General features: G+C 42.8%; 3 protein-coding genes and 1 long non-coding RNA gene across 6 annotated transcripts; 3 read left to right on the forward strand and 1 right to left on the reverse strand.

Moving 5' to 3' along the window:
- The first annotated feature begins 230 nt into the window (after window positions 1-230).
- alkbh6 (alkB homolog 6) lies at window positions 231-3,299 on the forward strand. The gene is made up of 6 exons (XM_046838646.1): window positions 231-739; window positions 827-895; window positions 971-1,031; window positions 1,140-1,291; window positions 1,881-1,979; window positions 2,496-3,299. The coding sequence occupies exons 1-6, from the start codon at window positions 686-688 to the stop codon at window positions 2,763-2,765; spliced, it is 705 nt and encodes a 234-aa protein (XP_046694602.1). The 5' UTR covers window positions 231-685; the 3' UTR covers window positions 2,766-3,299.
- A 923-nt stretch (window positions 3,300-4,222) lies between these two features.
- Window positions 4,223-11,558, forward strand: capns1a (calpain, small subunit 1 a). 2 transcript variants are annotated; one of them, XR_006924315.1, is made up of 11 exons: window positions 4,223-4,344; window positions 6,239-6,308; window positions 6,937-6,973; window positions 8,255-8,347; window positions 8,443-8,500; window positions 8,747-8,811; window positions 9,052-9,120; window positions 9,212-9,290; window positions 9,446-9,588; window positions 9,710-9,816; window positions 11,184-11,287. XR_006924315.1 is itself a non-coding variant. In XM_046838647.1 (11 exons), exons 2-11 carry the CDS (start codon window positions 6,262-6,264, stop codon window positions 11,208-11,210), a joined length of 651 nt encoding a protein of 216 aa, XP_046694603.1. In that variant the 5' UTR covers window positions 4,226-4,344; window positions 6,239-6,261; the 3' UTR covers window positions 11,211-11,558. The 2 variants fall into 2 exon arrangements, 1 of the variants encoding a protein (XP_046694603.1); XM_046838647.1 differs by having other exon boundaries at window positions 4,226-4,344; window positions 9,446-9,562; window positions 9,758-9,816; window positions 11,184-11,558.
- Window positions 11,315-12,602, reverse strand: LOC124378859. The gene is made up of 2 exons (XR_006924316.1): window positions 12,530-12,602; window positions 11,315-11,691 (listed from the first exon to the last, which is right to left on the reverse strand). It is a non-coding gene; the product is annotated as an uncharacterized LOC124378859 (long non-coding RNA).
- zgc:153990 (uncharacterized protein LOC768125 homolog) lies at window positions 12,564-17,058 on the forward strand. Of its 2 annotated transcripts, none has more exons than XM_046838644.1 (4): window positions 12,564-12,802; window positions 14,495-14,659; window positions 15,101-15,544; window positions 15,631-17,058. In XM_046838644.1, the coding sequence occupies exons 2-4, from the start codon at window positions 14,521-14,523 to the stop codon at window positions 16,044-16,046; spliced, it is 999 nt and encodes a 332-aa protein (XP_046694600.1). In that variant the 5' UTR covers window positions 12,564-12,802; window positions 14,495-14,520; the 3' UTR covers window positions 16,047-17,058. The 2 variants fall into 2 exon arrangements, with proteins under 2 accessions (XP_046694600.1, XP_046694601.1); XM_046838645.1 differs by lacking the exon at window positions 12,564-12,802 and adding an exon at window positions 13,456-14,247.
- Window positions 17,059-20,000: the final 2,942 nt, after the last annotated feature.

Here is a 20,000-nt window from a genome sequence, read left to right on the forward strand (position 1 = left end):
ATCTATCTATCTATCTATCTATCTATCTATCTATCTATCTATCTATCTATCTATCTATCTTTAATTTATAAAGATATTTCACAAATTTAGTATATAAAATGTAATTACACCGAACTGCCATACGGCGGCGCTAGACATGCGCACTGAGAGCTCAGTCACAGGCGATTTATGATTAAAGCGTTGCTCATTAGGATTCGTTTGTGTAGCAGGATCCAACTTTCGATAATGCGATAAAAGTATTTTGTAATATTTTAAAGATTTCTATATACATTAAATTTAAATTCTAATTATCTTAAAGTTTATTTTATATCCAGCAGGCGGCGGTATTGCACGGCGCGTGCAAGCTGCCATGACTACGAGGTGAAGAGAAGAAGAGGAAAACAGGACGGAATATCACTCGAGATCATTTTACTTTTATTTCGTTTTCTTTTAAAATATTCAAGTCAGTTGATTATAATTCGACCTTCACTCTTGTGTATCGTCAATTTAATCGCATATTTTTGTCGCTGGATGACAAAGTAGGAGGAAGAAGTTCGTCCTCGTCTCAGATTTATGGCTGAGTCTCAAATATCTCACTGCGCACTATTTAGGTGCACTTCGTTCACGTAGACGGAAGTGGAGTTTTCCTCCCTAGGTTTAATAGTGCACTACGTGGCGATTTGGGATTCGGACACAGCCTCTTAGAATGGCAAATCCTGAACAGATTCCTGAAGAGTTTGAAGCATATAAAGTGAAGCATGTAAGTAAATACACAACTATTTCCACTTATTTTGTACAATTTAAAAGTGCGTTATAACAAAGATGGTCGTTGTGTTGTTGAAAACAGGCTCCACCGACTGTGTACTTCATCCCGGAGTTTATAACAGAGGCAGAAGAGGAGAATCTTCTCCAGCAGGTGCAACTTCAACCAGGCATTTCTTTATTATAATACACTGAATACACTCTCACAGGGTGTGTGTGTGTTTTTCAGGTGTACAAAGCCCCCAAACCCAAATGGACCCAGCTGTCAGGAAGAAGATTACAGAACTGGGGTTCGGGTTCCTCTCATGATGTTTCATTTCTTAATGTATAACAATATTAAAAAAACAAACTGCAGCTCTAGATGGTCCAGTGTTTGTGTTGTTTTTGTGTAACATCAGGAGGACTTCCTCATCCGAAGGGGATGCTCGCAGAAAAGCTTCCTGATTGGTTGCTGAGATACACAGAGAAGATCTCAGGCCTCGGAGCGTTCGGCGGGAAAAACGCCAATCACGTGCTGGTGAACGAGTACAGGCCAGAGGAGGGCATCATGGTACTCATGTCCCAGTGATCGCATCCTATTACATTCCATCATTCCACCAAATTACATCCCATCCCAACATCACATCCCACCCTAACATCTTATCCCATCATATCATCACATTCCAACATCACATCTCATTATCCCATCATATCATCACATCCCATCATCCCACCAAATCACATCCCATCCCAACATCACATCCCATTATCCCATTATATCATCACATCCCATCATCCCATCCCAACATCACATCCCATCCCAACATATTATCCCATCATATCATCCCATCCCAACATCACATCCCATCCAATCTCATCTCACCCCCATGCTCTCACATCACATGACATCAATACAATACTCTCATCAGAGTTCTCCTGTTCCATCGGTGCATCAGAGTACCCTCACCCCTCACCCCTCACTCCTCACCCCACCACTTAATATTTACACAACAATACTAAAGCAATTCTTTCACCACATACATACAGTGTGTCTAATCTAACCCTCTGTGTGTGTGTGTGTGTGTGTGTGTGTGTGTGTGTGTGTGTGTGTGCGTGTGTGCATGTGTACATGTGTGTGTGTGTGTGTGTGTGTGTGTCAGCCTCATGAAGACGGGCCTCTGTACCACCCGACAGTAACCACCATCACTTTGGGTTCTCACACGCTGCTTGACTTCTACAGGCCCATTGATGAAACACAGGTAAAGTCCATCACTATGCTGATGGAACTGTTAAGAACCTTTGATGAACTTTTATTTATTTGAGGAAAGTTTTTTACTTGACAATTTTTGGCAGTTTGTTTGAAATGCGGCTGTCACCGCTTTGTTTTATTAACAAAATCCTTCCCACTCTTTTGAGAAGATGTTCCACTAGATGTTTGCAGAGCTTTATTTGGATACAAGGGGTGTAAGTAAAGTCAGGTAGTGATGTAGGTGAGAAGGTGAGGAGGTCTGGGGTGCAGTCAGCATTTACTTTCATCCCAAAGGTGTTCAGTAGTTTTGAAGTTCTATAGCAGAAGCTCATCCACACACTTCCAACCCATGGAAACAGAGTTTTTTTCATGCTGGAGCAGGTTTGGGTCTCCTAGTTGAAGGGAAAATTTCATTCTACAGCCCGACTCCAACTTTGTGCAGTTTGTTAAAGAAACACAAAGTCAGGAAAAGTCAAATGTCCTGATTTTTGTTCAGATATTATATTTATCTTCTTGCTCTCTGTAGACTGAGGTTCCTCAGACGGAGGAGAGCCGCTACGTGCTGTCGTTGTTGTTGCAGCGCCGCAGTCTCCTGATCGTGCAGGACGAGATGTACATGCACTACCTTCATGGGATCAAAGGTGTTGCTATGGATACGCTAACGGAGCGTGTGGCGAACCTGTCGGTGGCAGGAGGGCAGGTGGGTGACACACTTCCACGTGGATCCAGGGTCTCCCTCACCATCCGTCACGTGCCCAAAGTTTGCCGTGCCAACCTGCTGTTATCCAGGAAGTGACACCATCATCTCTAAACCAGGAAGTGACATGATCACCAAAAAGCCATGTGAACCAGGAGGCCGAACATCTCCAACTAGAACGTGACACAGCCATAGACGTTAGTATGAAGGCTTTTAAACAGGAAGTGCCAGGAAACATTCATCCACAAGCTTTATACTGTTCTGATTTTTTACCAACATCCAGACTCCAGACGGCAGCTCTGCCCATTCAGCTTAATTTCCTCCTCACTTCTATAACAAATATGATCTGGATCTAGAGGAGAACCTCCCACCTTTACATACGTTTCAACAGAATTCAGGAGACGACTTGCACATTTAAGGTGTTTTTCTTGCAGGACCGTGGAGGAGATTCCTACAAAACATATTCATAGAATATAAACTGTTTGTTCAATAATCTGTTTGATTCACCATCATGAACCTCTTGAGATTCTCATCAGTACTGTAACAGATCCTCCATGTTTTCAGTGTTGGATTGTCGTGATCGGGAATTTGTAGGCGAGTTTAATATGCTTTTTATTAAAGGTATTTACACGACGGTCTCGTGTTGACGTCATGCCTTACAATTTATTACAGGAACACTTCAGTACAGGAAGTAGCTCATGATGGAGAAACTGGGGTGGTGATAATGATATGGAGAAATGGTAAAAAAAAAAAAATAAAGTTCTGGTTTAGCTACCCAAAAAATTGTATATAATGTAAAATAAATCCTCAAGGACAGAAACGAAATGTGTTCTAATTGCTTTTCTGTGGTGTTGGAAGTTCAGTACAATTTCTGAACTAATTGACTTTATTTAATTCCATATTATGTTCTGCAGTGGTGGACCCTCAGTTCCAGCAAGACCTTCTCTGCTGTCCTAAACTCAGAATCACTGACTTGCGTTTTAATATATTTATTCCATGAATATGTATTAAATTGTTCCCATTAGTCCCATTTCTGTCTAATCAGATTTCAGCATGTTGTTTTCGTCAAACGAATCTACATCGAGTCTTCAGCATGAACAGTGCGGCAGAAATGGATTTAATCGCAGATGCGCGCACAAGGACGTGTACAAGACGGACTTTTCAAGGAAGGCTGGACATGGCGAGGAAACGTGGTCCGGTTCAAACTTTTTGCATTTTACTTCACTGTAGATTTTGCACAAAAACACACGCAAACCGCCTTCATTCCAATTCCCCAGGAAAACCGTAATCCTTGAACTGTCGTTTTTATGAGTGTAATATCAACGCGTGGAGGTGCAGTTGTGGCTCCAGTGAAAGGAGAAGTGTTGAATTGTGATCATTGGGTTTCTCACTGTAGTGATGTTCACTCTCACTGTGAGGTTCCTGTGTGTGACGCAGCGCTCTGTTCTACTGCACTTCTCTATAATACTGATGAAGAAAAGGATTGATTCAGGCAGAACACCACTGAAGGCGTCACTGATATTCTCGCTCTTTCCTGGTGTATTGTATTTGAAGGAATCATTGTGGTCACGCCCCCTGGGCTGCATGTCATGCCGTAGCCACGCCCTCTTGCGTTTCGGGTATAAATAGCAGTGGTGCGCGGTGGAGTCCGCGGTAGGAGCAGCTCTTTTACATCCTGGTGAGTTTTTAATGTGTTTGAATTTAGCGTGTAACATGTTCTTTATAAGCGGTTTGGTTGTTAATTAAATTGTCACAATAAGTTAAAAGATAGAAAACTGATTTATGGCACATTTTTTCTGCGTTATTTCGGCCGAGGCTTTTTTTTTTTTTTACTAGTCCCGCCCCGTGCGTTGTGATTGGCTACTATCTTGAGCGAAACGCTATCTGATTGGCTGATACAACATTCCTTTCGCGTGAGTGCCAACTTCTAGCCAATCATCACGCAGTGGGCGGGGTTTTCAGAAAACGATTGTAGACATTATTCAAATGACCAAGTGTAGCAATGAAAACTAATTTAGTGACAAATTGTTGTTATAAAACTTTAGTTTTTAGGGTTTTGTTGCACTTGTATTTGTATACAAAGCGATATTTAAACTCGGAAGTGTTGTCCTCTGAACCGGAAGGGATGGTCATCGTTATTTCTGACCTGACTAAATAATAGTTTTTCATCTTATGTAATTACACACAGCAATTTTGGAGAAAAACACGATGATTACTGTGATTTAGTTTGGGAATAAAATGAGATTATAAAGGTAATTGTGTGTGTGAGAGGGGAGTTTGAGCACTGTGTGGTGATTAGGTGTGTCCGTTCTGTCAACAACATTCAGCCCTGGAGCCGGGCCGTGTTCCAAATAACCCCGTGTCCCCTACACGATGCGCACTACAAAGGGGATGAAATAAAGGCGCACTGGACCCTATTTAGTCCTGCGTGTGTGTGTTTGGGATTCGGCCGCGTCGTTATGAGGACTCTCCGATTTCTTTAGTGGGGTTGTGGGTAAAAACCAACCCTGATGATTCATTGTGTGTGTGTGTGTGTGTGTGTGTGTGTGTGTGTGTGTGTGTGTGTGTGTGTGAGAGAGAGAGGATCAACCTCACTGGGAGGAGTTTCTCCTGGGATGGATCAGTTCTATTATTCTGTACTTAGTTACAACCTCCTGAGTTCTTTAGTTTTCGGATTAGTTTGGTGAATTAGTTGTTTAGTAAAAAAAGCAACTGAATTGAGTTGAATTGTAAAAATCTCATAAGTTAGTTAGTTGGTTAGTTACAACTTTTCCAACTTTTCCAGTGGTGTTCCAGTGGTTCTGGCTGTGGGTTACAGATCATAAGGTCAGGGGTTTAAGCCCCGGTATCGCTAAGCTGACACTCATGGGCCCTTGAGCAAGGCCCTTAACCCTCTGTTCTCCAGGGGTGCTGTATCATGGCCGACTTTGCGCTCTAAACCCAGCTGGGATATGCGAAGAAAATAATTTCACTGTGCTGTTAAGTCTATGTGAGAAATAAAAGTTTTTTTATTCTGTTGTATAAAACCTCCTACGTTAGTGAGTTAAAATCTTGAGTTAGTTGGTTATTTATAACTTCCTGTGTTAGTTGCTTAGTTAGTTAGTTTGCTAATCCATTCTTAGTTGGTTATTTAGTTAAGATTCCTGAGAGAGTTGTTTGGTTTGTTAGCGTAAAGATTTTGCTAAATCCATTTCTGTGCTCTGCTTCTGTATTGACTCCGACTGGAGGAAAAAATTCCAGGCTGCATTTGGTCCCTGCATGCAAACCCATAAAACAGGGCCTTGTTTGTTTGTTCAAAATCATATGAATGAATAAACGCAAGTTTTTTTCCACAAGCTGAGACGAATCCAAACCACAAAACTCACTTTAATGGCAGTTCAAGTTGTTTTTCGTTGCAATGCAAATTAAAAAACTTGCTCCATTATCACGCCGCTCGACACAGTTCCACCCCCACGGCGTCACGTGTGTGTCAGGGGCCAATCAGAATCATGTATTGTCCATAATAATTAAAATGGGGATGATAATAGCCGGTCATGTGTTACAGTGCAGATGTGTAACATTTTCTCCACCAGACTGAAGTTACTGAACGCTGAAGATGAATCTGGCGAAGAAGCTGATTGGTGGCCTCATCGATGTGGTCAGGTGTGTGTGTGTTTTTCAAATCTAATGTGTGTGTGTGCATTAGTTTACACACTGCGAGAATGTGTGTTCGGAGTAAATATTGGATTCGAGAGTTATTTTATTTTGATGAACTTTTGTTATTTTTATGTAATAATTTGTATCTTATAAAGTATATAAATAAAGACTCCTTTCAGTAAGTCAGTGAGATCGGTGTGCTCCGTGAGGCTACGCAGACTTTCATCTGTGTTCTTTTTCACCATGTCTGAGGTCATTGTTGAAGTTCCGGATGTTTCTGCCATCCTAATAACTACATTCCAGCAGAAATATTTTTCTCCTCAGTCATTTGCTAGCTGTTTTTTTACATTTCTTAGTTGCCTAGTAACAGCAGCGGTACAACGTCAGGCTTGACTCCTCCTTGTTCACGTTAACATTTATCTCAGACCTGCTAAAAAAATGACCAATAAAACGCTCTGTACGGTTACTATGGTTACAGATTAAGTTTAACATCAACTGCTAACCAGACTAGCCCTTATTTGTGTACTGTATAAGATAAAAATGGTGCAATAACAGTTTTGAACTGCACAGATTTCTACAATTTGTCAAATAATTAAAGTTAATAGGAATAAATCGTTTTTGTTTGTTTCCATAGCAACATCGATCCCGCCCAGTTCGTGCCCGCCAACCCGGTGAGTGTCTGAAGCTACACCCTGAAGGATACGGTTGAACTCGTGACATTTGTTCATGTTGATGTCTAGCGGTTCTCCTTGTTAATAACATGAGCACGGATTCAAAGGAGAAAACCCTTTTGGACATTTGGAGGCACCCAGATGAGGATGAGGTTCTCTTTTGGGTCTGGTTCCTCTCAAGGTTTCTTCCTCATGCCATCTCAGGGAGTTTTTCCTTCACCAGTCACCAATGGTTTAGTCATCAGGGACAAACCTACAATTATAAGGAACTTATACAATTGTTATAACCGCTTTATCACTGAAACTGTTTTAAGACAAACAGCCAGGTTTTGCTCCTGAAACTAAAAAAGGAGCTTCTGGCGATTAATCGTCTTATAAACAGAAGATCGGGTGTAAAAGCAGTGGGGAACGTCGGTGTATGTGGTCATGGGCTTTCTGGGATATTACTGTGGTTAGATATCAAGTTTGAAGGCACCAGGATGAGAGAAAAGACAAAACAGTGGATTGTTTCATGAGCTTGTTCTTAAACACCTTTAGACCTGATGAGGAAGATTTCTTCAGGGATCCACAGATATTCTGTATCTTGGACATCACACTGATAACTAACGTTTTAATAAGAGGCGTACCGCTGGTTACAGGGGCGACTCTGAAGGTATCTGGTGGAGCCGGTTTGCTTGGTTTGTGTGTGCAACCGTATCTCGGGCCACGCCCATCAATTTTCAGGTTTTGTCTGTCCTTCAGCTGGATTTACACAAAAGAAATGCTATATGCAAATTTCTGAGGCAGATATATCACAAGGGATCCCATTACAGGACGTTGGTTCTGGTGTGGGCGTGGCCTGGGAAGGTTTCACCTGAAACTTTGTGTGACTCGTGAAGAATAAATGCTCCTACACAACATCAATTCACCGACACTTACAATCACACGCCTGGTAACGCCTGCTGCGCAGCGTCACGCTTTTTATCCATTTGCAGTTACCTTTGATGTAGAATGTTCGTGTTTTTCATTATAACAGTTGTATGTGGTCGTCTCCTCGTCTGCTGCTCGTTCCTCTATACCTCTACTCAAGTCATTTAGATCAGAAACAGCACAATAGAGTTGATTCGTCCCTGTGATGAAGTTTTTTATCTCTCGCATGGGGCTGAAACTGGAGACTCCTTCCATGTGAATTAACCCCTCCAGAAGTTGTTGCTATAGAAACCAGGACGAGTATGTTAATAGGAACTGTGATGTAAAGCGAGTTTGATGTTTATTTGATGGTGTGTGTGTGTGTGTGTGTAGCCTCCTCCTCGCAGACCATTGGCATACGTGCAGGCCAACGAGAGCGATGAGGAGCGACAGTTCCGTAAAGTGTTTCAGCAGCTTGCCGGTGATGTGAGTATCTCTCTCACACTCACACACACACACACGTGCGCATCCATGAGCATTCTGACCAGCCCAGACCCTGAACACGTGTGTTTCTGTTCCAGGACATGGAGGTGAGCCCCCCTGAACTGATGAACATCCTCAACAAAATCATCAGCAAACGTTCGTATTCAACCTCGTACCAACTTTCCGTTTTGTGATGTCATCATGAAGTCTCTCCGGCCTCAGCTGGGTCATGTGACCTTTCTGGAGAGACTGAGGAGTTTAAACATGAACTGAGCTGTAGGATCGATCAAGTGTCCTTTCGGAACTCAATAGTGTGTGTGTGTGTGTGTGTGTGTGTGTGTGTGTGTGTGTGTGTGTGTGTGTGTGTGTGTGTGTGTGTGTGTTTCATTTCAATATCTGTAGGTGGGGACCTGAAGACCGATGGCTTCAGTATTGAGTCCTGCAGGAGTATGGTGGCAGTCATGGATGTATCCTTCTGTAGTGTGTGCGCACACACACACACATACACACATACACACACACGCACTACTGAGTTCCACTCAATACACACTATTCACTATTATAACTTCTATAGTTGTTGCTCTTGTTGGGGGTGTGAGATTGTGAGATTGTTGCTGTTGTCAGGGTGAGGGTGTGATTGTTGCTGTTGTCAGGGTGAGGGTGTGTTGCTCGTATTGCTGTATATTGGGCTTAATGACATCATGCAGAGTGACAGCACGGGGAAACTGGGGTTCGAGGAGTTCAAGTTCCTATGGAACAACATCAAGAGGTGGCAGGTAGGTTTCACAGCATAACAGTGTGTGTGTGTGTGTGTGTGTGTGTGTGTGTGTGATGTAATTGTAGTGAATGTGTGTGTTTTGTCTCTAGAGCATCTATAAGCAGTTTGATGTCGATCAGTCTGGAACAATCGGAGCAGACGAGCTCCCTAAAGCTTTCCAAGCTGCAGGTAAAACCTGCAGTCACATGACCACTTCATTCACACCTGGTGTCTTTTGTATACAAATAACTTAATGCTTTACCTGGGCTTCACTCTGTGTGTGTGTGTGTGTGTGTGTGTGTGTGTGTGTGTGTGTGTGTGTGTGTGTGTGTGTGTGTGTGTAGGCTTCCCCCTGAATGAACAACTCTTCCAGATGATCACCCGCAGGTACAGCGATGAGACCGGCAACATGGACTTTGATAACTACATTGGCTGCCTGGTCCGTCTGGACGCCATGTGCCGTGAGTGTGTTTTCACTTTCAGCTGATTGACAGGAGCAGAGTGACGTATAGACGTCCTCAGAATCCTACAGACGTGCTGCTCCATCACAAAAATGTTCAGGGTTGTTTTAAGAAAGCAGAACTTTGAGAAACTTTTGTGTGTGTGTGTGTGTGTGTGTGTGTATTCATTACATTCATCTGTCTTTTCTGTAACAGGTGCTTTTAAGACGCTGGACAAAGACAACAACGGCACCGTTAAAGTGAACATCAAAGAGGTGAGAACTTTATTACAAATGTTGTATTGTGTATTTGCATTACACAGAAAAACACTAATACTGCAGTTCAAGCCAACACACACACACACACACACACACACACACACACACACACACACACTAGACCAGGTGCAGAGTATCGTTACTGAGTAAAAAAATAATAAATAAAAATTACACGGGGGGGGGGGACGCACCCTGTAAATGACTGCACTGATTGGTTGATGGGCGGAGAATAAATTCACAAGATAGAAAGATACAGACGAACCAGTCATTCTTCAGTAGTGTAGTGTTTTTTTGCCGTTATTGCACTTTGATTTGTAAAGATTTTCCTTCAATTAGTACTTCTACACTACAATCCTCTGCTCCACCCCAACTATTATAAAAGAAACTATAAATTTGACTGTGTGTAAATTATAAATGTTACTTTTTACTTTTACTTGAGTTGATTTTTAGACCAGTAATTGCACTTCTACTTAAGTAAAATGTAATTAAAGTAACAGAACTTTACCATAAGAAGAATATTTTATTAGTCTTTCCACCTCTGCCTAGGGGTCTGCAATCCGCAACTCTTCAGCTCCCCCTGCTGGGCTCCCTGCACACAGTCCTCACTAAATTATGTAAAATAAGAAAAAAAAAAGTTTTATTTTTGGTTACACAGTGGACAGTATTCCAAAGGGAACAACCCCAATCTTTCCGTTTGAGGTAACAGTGACACTTAAAATAAAGTTTTAATATTTTGTTGATTAAACCACACGTCACTTTCTTCTACTTTCCACAAATTGACCCACGAATAGCTGAACAGTTGGAGATGAATGGAACAGAACCAGTTCAGAACTGCAACAGAAAGCTGAGCAGAGCAAATTTCATTTCATACAGTGGATAAAGTTTTCAAAGTCGCTAATTTTGCTGCAACTCGAGAGATAATAAAGCGCGGAAATCAGTTCACAGACGGAGAATAAATAAAAGAATAGTTTATTAACATCTCCGAACTTCTATTCCGTGATGCTGCTCTCACATTTCCAGGCAATGCTCCGACGTCTAACCAGGGACAAAAAATGTAGAGATTGCTAAAATCCAAAATAAAATTTAAATTACACTAGTGCCACCTACTGGTAAAACCAGGCATTTACCTTACATCTGCATAAGACAACAAATTATGTTCATTTATTAAAAAGACAAATATGTTTAATTGCTCCAGGCAAATTTAATGTGGTGGGAGAGGGGACAAAACAGTTGCAGGTTGCAGACCATATGGTAAAAAAAAAAAAAAAAAAAAAGGAATTGTGAATGATGTCCTTCTGCAGAATATTCCAGATTCCCTTAAGAACACTGGACATTTATTTTATATCCGTTCTGTTTCTCCACAGTGGCTGCAGCTGACCATGTACTCCTGAGTGACTCGCCTGGCGCACCCTATTTACCCCGATCTCCACAATGCTAGCCGAAGCAAATATCCTGACGCCTGTTGTAGTTCCGAAGCTCTGTTTATTATTTTTTATCTTATCCTGCGTTACTGGTGTCTCACGCTAACTACACTAATTTATATAAAGAAAACAAGCCTAATAGAGATTTCAACACTATAATTGACCATAAGTGTGGATTAATCGCATGTATAAAAAAAAATCTGCAGGCCTGCGCATTACCACATGAAGCCAAAAGGGGGCGCCACTATACGGACGAAAAGTTATACACGCATACTTCTATTTTATAGGAAAATAAAGTATATACGAGTAAATAAAGAATGTGATGTTTGCTTTATTTATATAGATATATTTATTTATTTTTTTAAATGATTATTCTTGGCTCCTCACCTTCAAGAGCGACAAACCAACTGAAAGATGCTCCATGATCATTTCTGGTTGTTCCTAAACGTTTCTGATGTGAAGAACAGGAAAAAGTTTAGACTTTTCTTCATGGTTCCTGGTTTCATTGACACCAATATTAAAAACCATCAATACCAAACCATTCTGTTCTTTCACTAGTGCCTAAAATGAAAATTCACATTTACTTCTGCTCAGAAGGTACTGAGTTTAAATCCCACCACCACTAAGGTGCTACTGCTGGGCCCCTGAGCAAGGCCCCTAACCCTCAACTGGTCAGTTAATATAAATTAGGTAATTGTAAGTCGTTCTGGAGAAGGGGTGTAAGTGGTAGTGTAGGTGTTTGGCCCATTCTTAATGTACACTGATCAGGAATAACATTGACATTCTGAGTGGTGAAGTGAAGAACACTGATGATCTCTTCATCATGGAACCTGTTGGTGTGTGGATTTATTTATTAGGCATCAAGTAAACATTTTGTCCTCAAAGTTGATGTGTTAGAAGCAGGAAAAATGGGCAAACGTAAGGATTTGAGAGAGTTTGACAAATTGTGACATCTAGACAGATATCAGGAGCATCTCCAAAACTGCAGCTCTTGTGGGCTGTTCCTGGTCTGCAGTGGTCATTATCAAAAGTGGTGTGCAGTGGTGAACTGATGACCAGCTCGTGGGAGCGAAGGCTGGTCCATGTGGTCCGATCCAACAGACAAGCTCCTGTAGCTCCAACTGCTGAAGACGTTCATGCTGTTAATGATCGATGGGTCACGCGGTCCCAATGGGTTTTGGCAGCACAATATTAGGCAGGTGGTCATAATGTTATGCCTAACCGGTGTATGTTAATATAGGAACCCATGCATTATGGGATGTATTTATGGACTTGGGTTTAATTCTGACCTTCATACAGAGAGAAAGAAGGGGGTGTTTTGTGTCTCCTGAGCTCTTGGTGTTTGGTGTAGCTACAGCAGGGCTTTGTGCAGTGTCAGGTTAGGTGCTCAACAGCGCCACTGTTCGCGCGTTGTGGCCGGACTGGGGAACTGCATGCCATGCGGAGGAGGAGACTGAGTTTGCGCGGCGCCGCTGCTGTACGAACTTTCAGGATTTTTCCGGACGCAAACGCGGAATTAAAAACAACAACAACGTTCGCGGCGAAATCTCCGCTGGTTTGAGGTAAATCTTTGCAGACTTTTTTTGCGGAATATAACTACGTTCTACCACCATCACAACCACGAAATATCCACGAAGTGTTCGGCTGGAGGGCGAATGCATCAGGCGCGTAGCTGCTCTGTAGCTACACTATTGTTACAATTCAACCGCCGATGATTCGCTCCTCCGCCCGGATCTTTCACCCAGAACCCGGCTTTCGATCTCTGCCGCATCCCTTTACATCCTAATAAACAGTAATCTTTAATATACGCGGTGTTTTTTAATACCAGAGACACGTTTTAACCCGCTCGGATTATGGGGTTAGCGGGGCATGATGGCGCTACAGCCTTACTTTCTCTTTTACCTGGTCGAAAAAAACTACTTCCGGCGCTTTGTTTCCATAGTTACAAGCCCCGAAATCGATATTAAACACCAAACCGGGTTGAATACGAGCCTGGTGATCTCTTTATATCATTAAATATCGTTATTTAACCTCAAATCTCCTTCCTGCTTTATTGTTTTCTTGATTTGTATTCTTTTTTGGGGGGCAAGTTACTAGCGGGCGGTCGCTCTTATTATACGTCACTCGGGGCCTCTGAGGCGCGTTTGCGCGCGTGCGTGCATGTGTGTGGGCGGGAGGAGGGGGGGTATAGGTGTAACATCAGCCATTTTAAATGAATATTAAACTTTGTAGGTGTGAAACCTCATGTCTAAGATTCAGTCAGGTGCAAAAGTTTGTACACCCCAAGTTCAGTCAGAGAAACACAAAGACCTGTCACACCTACACGATTAGGCATAAGGTTATGAGGTTATGATTATCTCTTCATCTTGGCACCTATTGGTGGGTGGATTTATTTATTAGGCATCAAGTGAACATTGATGTGAGAAGCAGAAAAAATGGGGCGAGCGTAAGGATTTGAGAAGCAGATTGTGATGTCTAGACGACTGGGTCAGAGCATCTCCATAACTGCAGCTCTTATGGGATGTTTCTGGTCTGCCCTGGTCAGTATCTAGGGCTTAAACCTCCACCTCGACCTTCTGATCAGTAAACCAGTGCCTTACCCACAGAGCCTAACGCCAGAACCGTTGCCACAGAGCTACCATTTTCTTCTTCCAAGGGCTCAATCACTGACACAGTTGGCAATTCTGGGGCTTGATCAGAGTTCAGGGTTGGCCATGACAGAGGAGGAGAGAGAGGATTCTACTTGTTCTCCGAGTATCCCAAGAAGCTGAGGTCAGAGCGCCCCTGGAGCAGAGAGAGTTAAGGGCCCAACCTGCTGAAGTGGCAGTTTGACGATCCTGGGGTTTGAACCTTTTGATTAGCAACCCAGAGCCTTAATCACTGAGCTGCCGGTTCCCAAACCCGGTACAGAGCCTCGCTCAAGGAGCCGAACAGTTTCAGCATCTCAGTGGTGACGTTTTACCATGTAACTCAGATGGTGTTCAGTCAGGCAGCTTTACAACATCAAGTAAATACCATAAAGAATTAACAAAATCTCTGGTAGTAGTGACGTTGTTTTCAGTATGAAGTGCATGTTTTTTCTTATTTTACCCAGAAGCTGAGGTGAATGCGAACGTAAACATTGTATTTTAAGATCAGTTTCTGGACTCCGCTGAATAAAATTTCCTGATTATGCCGCGATGTTGTAGGACGTGTGATTAGCAGAGCACTCTGACAGACGTGTTGATCTGTGTTGTTTTGTTTCTTTCGTTCAGGAAGCTGACGAGGAGGTGAGATCAGGATGTCTGCATCGGCATCATCTTCGCTCCACCTCGGCCAGGACAGCGCAGTGCGCTACAAGAAACGCAAGGCCAATTTCACTTTCAGCGAAGTGCACATTCTGCTGGACGAGGTGCGCAAAAACCGGCACATCGTCGTGGGTGAGTCTTTGTAGCACGTGAAGAACGTAGAGAAGCTGATCATGTTATAAGACTTTAAAGACCTGTGAAGGTCTGATCATGTGTGAGAGGTAGGAGTGTATACGGTACACATTCGTATTTCGGTTGAGCGCAGGCATGTACCGAACGCCATCTTTTTTTACAAACCGCAGTTACAATCGGAGTTTTCTCACGAACGTAAAAAGTGGAGGACCGCAAGTTTGTTTAGTCTCCGCCTCGCACTTTGAGCACAGTGTCACCGTGGCGACTCGCTCCATGCAGGAATCGTGACTTGTAATGCGCATCTGCGGAGAACAGATTTTATTCTGCGCTGCCACTTTCTGTCACCGCCAACGTTTTTGTGTACCGTTACACCCCTAGAGAGAGGATGTTGTAGATAAACCGTGAAACGAAAAAGGTTTGTTTGTGTGTGTGTGTGTGTAGGTAAGTTTAATTCAGGCATCCCCAGCGACTTGAAGAGGAGGAAGTGGACGGAGATCACGCAGCGCATTAACGAGATCGGCGAGTGCGACCGCGAGGTCGGTGAGGTCATTAAGAAGTGGTCCGACCTCAAGTGCGACACCAAGAGGAAAATTGCAGCGCTGCACTCGGGCGCGAACCTGCCTCACTCGTCGGAACTCACGCAGACCGAGAACATCGTGGGCTCCATCCTGGAGCTGGACAAGAAGCCGTGGGAGGCGACGCGCTCGTCGCGGGGACGCAGCAGGAGCGAGGACCAGGACGCGCTCGCAGCAGACGACGATGATGACATCGCCTTCATGGGGCCGGGATCGGTTCAGGATTCCCCCAGATCGGGGATCGAGCCGAAGCCGTTGCCGCCTCCTGCCGGAGCACCTGCGGGAGGATTCGACCCTTCGATTACAACAGGTAACGTCTCAGTCTCTCGGCTAGCTATTCCTTCGGAATGAAGTAATCATTTTTATGTACTTGACGTGTCCCGTTTGCGTTCTCAGACGCAGACTCTCGCGGGATGGACTCGGATGACGATCACCACGACATCTTCCCCTCGTCTATGAATAACTCGTTCACGGAGGACGATGGCAACCCGAGCAACGCCGCGCACGTCTCCTCCTCCTCGGCCGGGCACGGTCAGGTGGGTGCGGAGTCGGAGAGCGCACGTGAACAGCTAGCGCAAAGCGCTAGCCTGAGCGTGCAGGAGCAGCACGTGACGAACGCGTTGCTGGGCACGGTGTCACGCTCGCTCGAGCTTCTAGCCGAGTCGGTGCAGCAGCTGGCGGAGACGCAGCAGGAGTTTGCGCGCGAGTCGCTTCGGCTGCAGCGGGAGACGGTACAGGTGCTGCGAGAGTTCGCCTCCGGGGCGCTAACACTTCTGCATGAGAGGGTCAACGGCAAACCGCCGCTTATTTAGAGAGACCCCCGGAGCTGGAACAGCGTCACTGCCAAAACCGTTACCACAGCATCGGGACTGTGACGAACCACACTAACTTCATCGCTATGTGTAAATAGAAACCCGACGGAGGTCCTGCCGTTACCCTCGTCCTCGTCTGTTGAGCAGAATAATCGGATCGCTTTTAAGAAAAAAACATAAGCCGTCCTTCCCATCGATATTTTTTTTTTCCTCACACAAACGCTAATCGACAGCGTCCTGGAAACAGCGTTAACGATGAAGTTTTAGAGCGGCCGCGATGATCACATTGATCATATGGTCTGCCTAATATTGATTCAATATGGTCACAAAACTGTCTCTAACGGCTTCTCGAGACTCATAAACTACTTGAACATCACGTTAATGTTGTGAGTATAAAATCGTTTATTGACACACCTGAGACTTCCATTAGCGGAGTTTGGTGCAGTGTTTGTGTAGCGAGAGTTCTCTCCGGGACGTCGATCTTTTTTTTTTGTCTGTTTTACTGCCGAGCGCTTGGTCGAGGTAACCTTCAGTAGCTACGGTTGCTAGGCAGCGATGGGCAGGGCTTCGAAGCTGATGAGATTCTGAAGCTTTTTTTTTTTTTTTTGATGAAAAGGAAACAAATTTGCGTCCGTTTACACTCTGCTAAAACACGATTGGTAGATGCCATGTTTTTATACGTTTTTTTTTTTACTTTTATGTAATCATGGGTTCGGATTTATGCCTGAAAATGGAGCGAGGAAAAAACGAACCTCGTGTTATGATGTTTCTTTGGCTCCTATTAATAACACTGAAGACGTGATTTATATCCTGGGAATTTTGTTGTTTGTTTTTCAGTTTTTATACTGTAAAAACTTGCATCCAATGAAAAGGTGTTTGAACAGTTCATGGTTTAAGATTTTTCTGTCAGGATAAAAACGGTATTAAACTTCTGGATGCCTTACATCATGTACATTTTATCTAAAGGAAGTGAAATAAAGTCTCTGCTGCTCTTTTCTTTGGAGAAGATTTACCTCTGTGAATCTCATATGGTCAGAATGAACATCATCACTAAAGCAAGAAACCCAATGAACACAATTCAACATGTCTCCTTTCACTGTAGCCACAACTGCACTTCCACATGCATCATCTCCAGCAGAAGCATCACCTCATCACATCACCCCGGGGTTTCCTGCAGTTTTATTTCTTTTTTTTTTTTTTTTTTTTTTTACAGTAAAGACAAATTGTGTGTTTTTGTGCAAATTCAACAGGAAAGAAGTTTAAATAGTTCATGAAAAAACGTAACAACTGTTTTGGGTGACGTTCCCTCACTAGAAAAGTCCGTCTTGTAAACTTCCTTGTAAGTGTGTCTGCACCCAAATCAGTTTCTTCTCCAATGTCAGTCATTGTGGAACTAATAAACAGCTATTAAATTCACCCGGATATATTTGAGCTTGATGCGTTTGTGAGCTCTGAATTGTAATAATCTCTGACTGTCCAATCAAAAGACGTGAAAATGCGGAAGGTATTGAACACGTGATGCGATGCTGAAATCTTATTGGATAGAAACTCTAAAATAAACACACACTTCTAGAAGCAGCACAACCGAGAGAGAATGAATCCACTATTGGGAATAATTTAATACGTATTCATGGACAAAATTGATCAAAACTTTAGTCAGGGATTCTAATAGAGTTTAGGCAACAGAGAAGATCTTGTTGGAACTGATGGTCTACCACTGGGTATAACTATTTCGGCTTCAAATCACAGTTTTGTATTAATATTAATATTTTATTGCGCTCGTGCTGGTCGTTTCTCTGATTTCTGGAGGCGGGAGGAAGTGTTGCTCATGACTCAGGTGTCCACCAGGGGGCAGCAAAGTGCTGAAGAGTAGCACGTTAAACCTAAGGGGCGACACGCGCGCACACACACACACACACACACACATTAGTAATGTGGACGCCATTTATTTTCTCTTTGATACGATACCAAGCACTTTCAAGAAGAATATAGTCAATACTAAGAAACGATACCAGTATTTTCAAAAGCCAATTTTTTATTTCAGTGGACTGCACTTCTCTTTCATTTAAAAAAATAAAAATAATTGTGTATATTTCCAACCATCATTAAAAACATCACTGGAATTACGAGACCCAAACAAGGGGCTTGACAATTCGTGTGTACGCAAACCAGCTGGATGAAGATATGGTGTATATGGGTACTGTGTAAATATATAGGACAGGGACTACTTTAGACAGGGACAGGGACAGGAACTGAGACACACAACGGTTACTGTGTACTGCATAAACTATTAGAACCTCCTCCCCCCACTTACCCACCCACCCCACTCACCACTGTAAAACACTTCATCCCTGTGTCTGAATACATTGTTCAGATGCCCATTGTAAAAACAGCTGCTGTGTGTGTGTGTGTGTGTGTGTGTGTGTGTGTGTGTGTGTGTGTAAAAGACAAAACATGTAATGGAAGGCAGACTGAGGTCACAAAACATAATGAGATGAATGGGGCGGCCCACTAAGGTAATAATGGTGGTGTGTGTGTGTGTGTGTGTGTGTGTGTGTAATATATATACAGAATATGGTAGTTATTTTATGTTCTAAAAGGACAATACTGTAGAGATGAAACTTGAAAGTAGTCGATGTGCAGCTTGTGTATCAGTACAGATTCACTGTTAGTCCTCAGAGACTCTTAACCCTGAGGTCCATGTAGAACATCCAGGGGTCAGTATGAGAGAATTTCACTCAAAGCACCAAATTTTAACTGCTCCAATACAAGATACACACATTTGGGTGGTTCTGTCAAGCAGACAAAAACACGAACGTGATGAAAGGACACGAGGCTTTGTACGGTTTCACGCTGTACAGCTGTTATCACTGAGGGTGTATCACTCTCGTTGCCAGTTATTATGATAATAAAGACTGTATGTGGAGTTGTTTTTAGATGACAGTAAATCTGTACTGATACACAAACTGCACATTAATACTCTAAAATATATACAAGTTTCATTACTATAGTATCGTCCTTTGTGTGTGTGTGTGTGTGTGTGTGTGTGTGTGTGTGTGTGTGTGTTACAGCAGCTGTTCAAGGGCTCCAGCTCCAGTCAGCTTCGTTATTGTGTCTCAGTCTGCGTCTGCGTGTCTGTAATCCATCCACCATTTATCACACACACACACACACACACACACACACACACACACACACACACACACACACACTCATAATTCTTTCTCTCATTCATATCTATTAACCCGAATGAAGCAGCTGCTTGAAGAATCTCAGGCTGATAGAAACACAACACTGCATTCTCTCTGTGAACACACAATTTAAACACGTCACATCATTACACGTGTGTCGCGTCTCAGTCATCCCCAGCTGCTTTTTCAGCATTTATCCCTAGAGTTTGGAAAAAGTCGTTTCAAAATGTAGTCATGAAATTTATATTTGATATTTATTACAAATATTAATACAAATATTATGACTTTTACAGGTTGTGATTTTATTCGAAATTTAGAAATGGAAACAAAAATTGTGCAGGCCTGTTGATTTTATTTTAGATTGGATATTAGATTGGATGTTAGATTGGACGTTGGATTAGATGTTAGATTGGATGTTAGATTGATTTTGTTTGAATGTTAGATTGGATGATAAATTGAAAGTTGTATTGTTGCGTTTCATTTGTATCAGGGTTTTTTTGTGTATCAGTTTGGGATGATTCATAAATGTAATTTTATAACGTCTTTTTCTTATAACCTTTATTTAAATGTTCCATTGAAATGAAAAGAAAAAGAAGAAAGTGAGGACTTTGAAGTTATTTGTCTATCGTGTGTGTGTGTGTGTGTGTGTGTGTGTGTGTGTGTGTGTGTGTGTGTGTGTGTGTGTGTGGTTTTGACGTCTACGTCTGTTCAGTGCCAACTGTCACCTGCGGGAGTGACAAAAGAGCGAAGGATTAAAAAAGAG

This window comes from Silurus meridionalis, chromosome 25 (genome assembly GCF_014805685.1).
Source record: "Silurus meridionalis isolate SWU-2019-XX chromosome 25, ASM1480568v1, whole genome shotgun sequence".
Lineage (NCBI taxonomy): Eukaryota > Metazoa > Chordata > Actinopteri > Siluriformes > Siluridae > Silurus > Silurus meridionalis.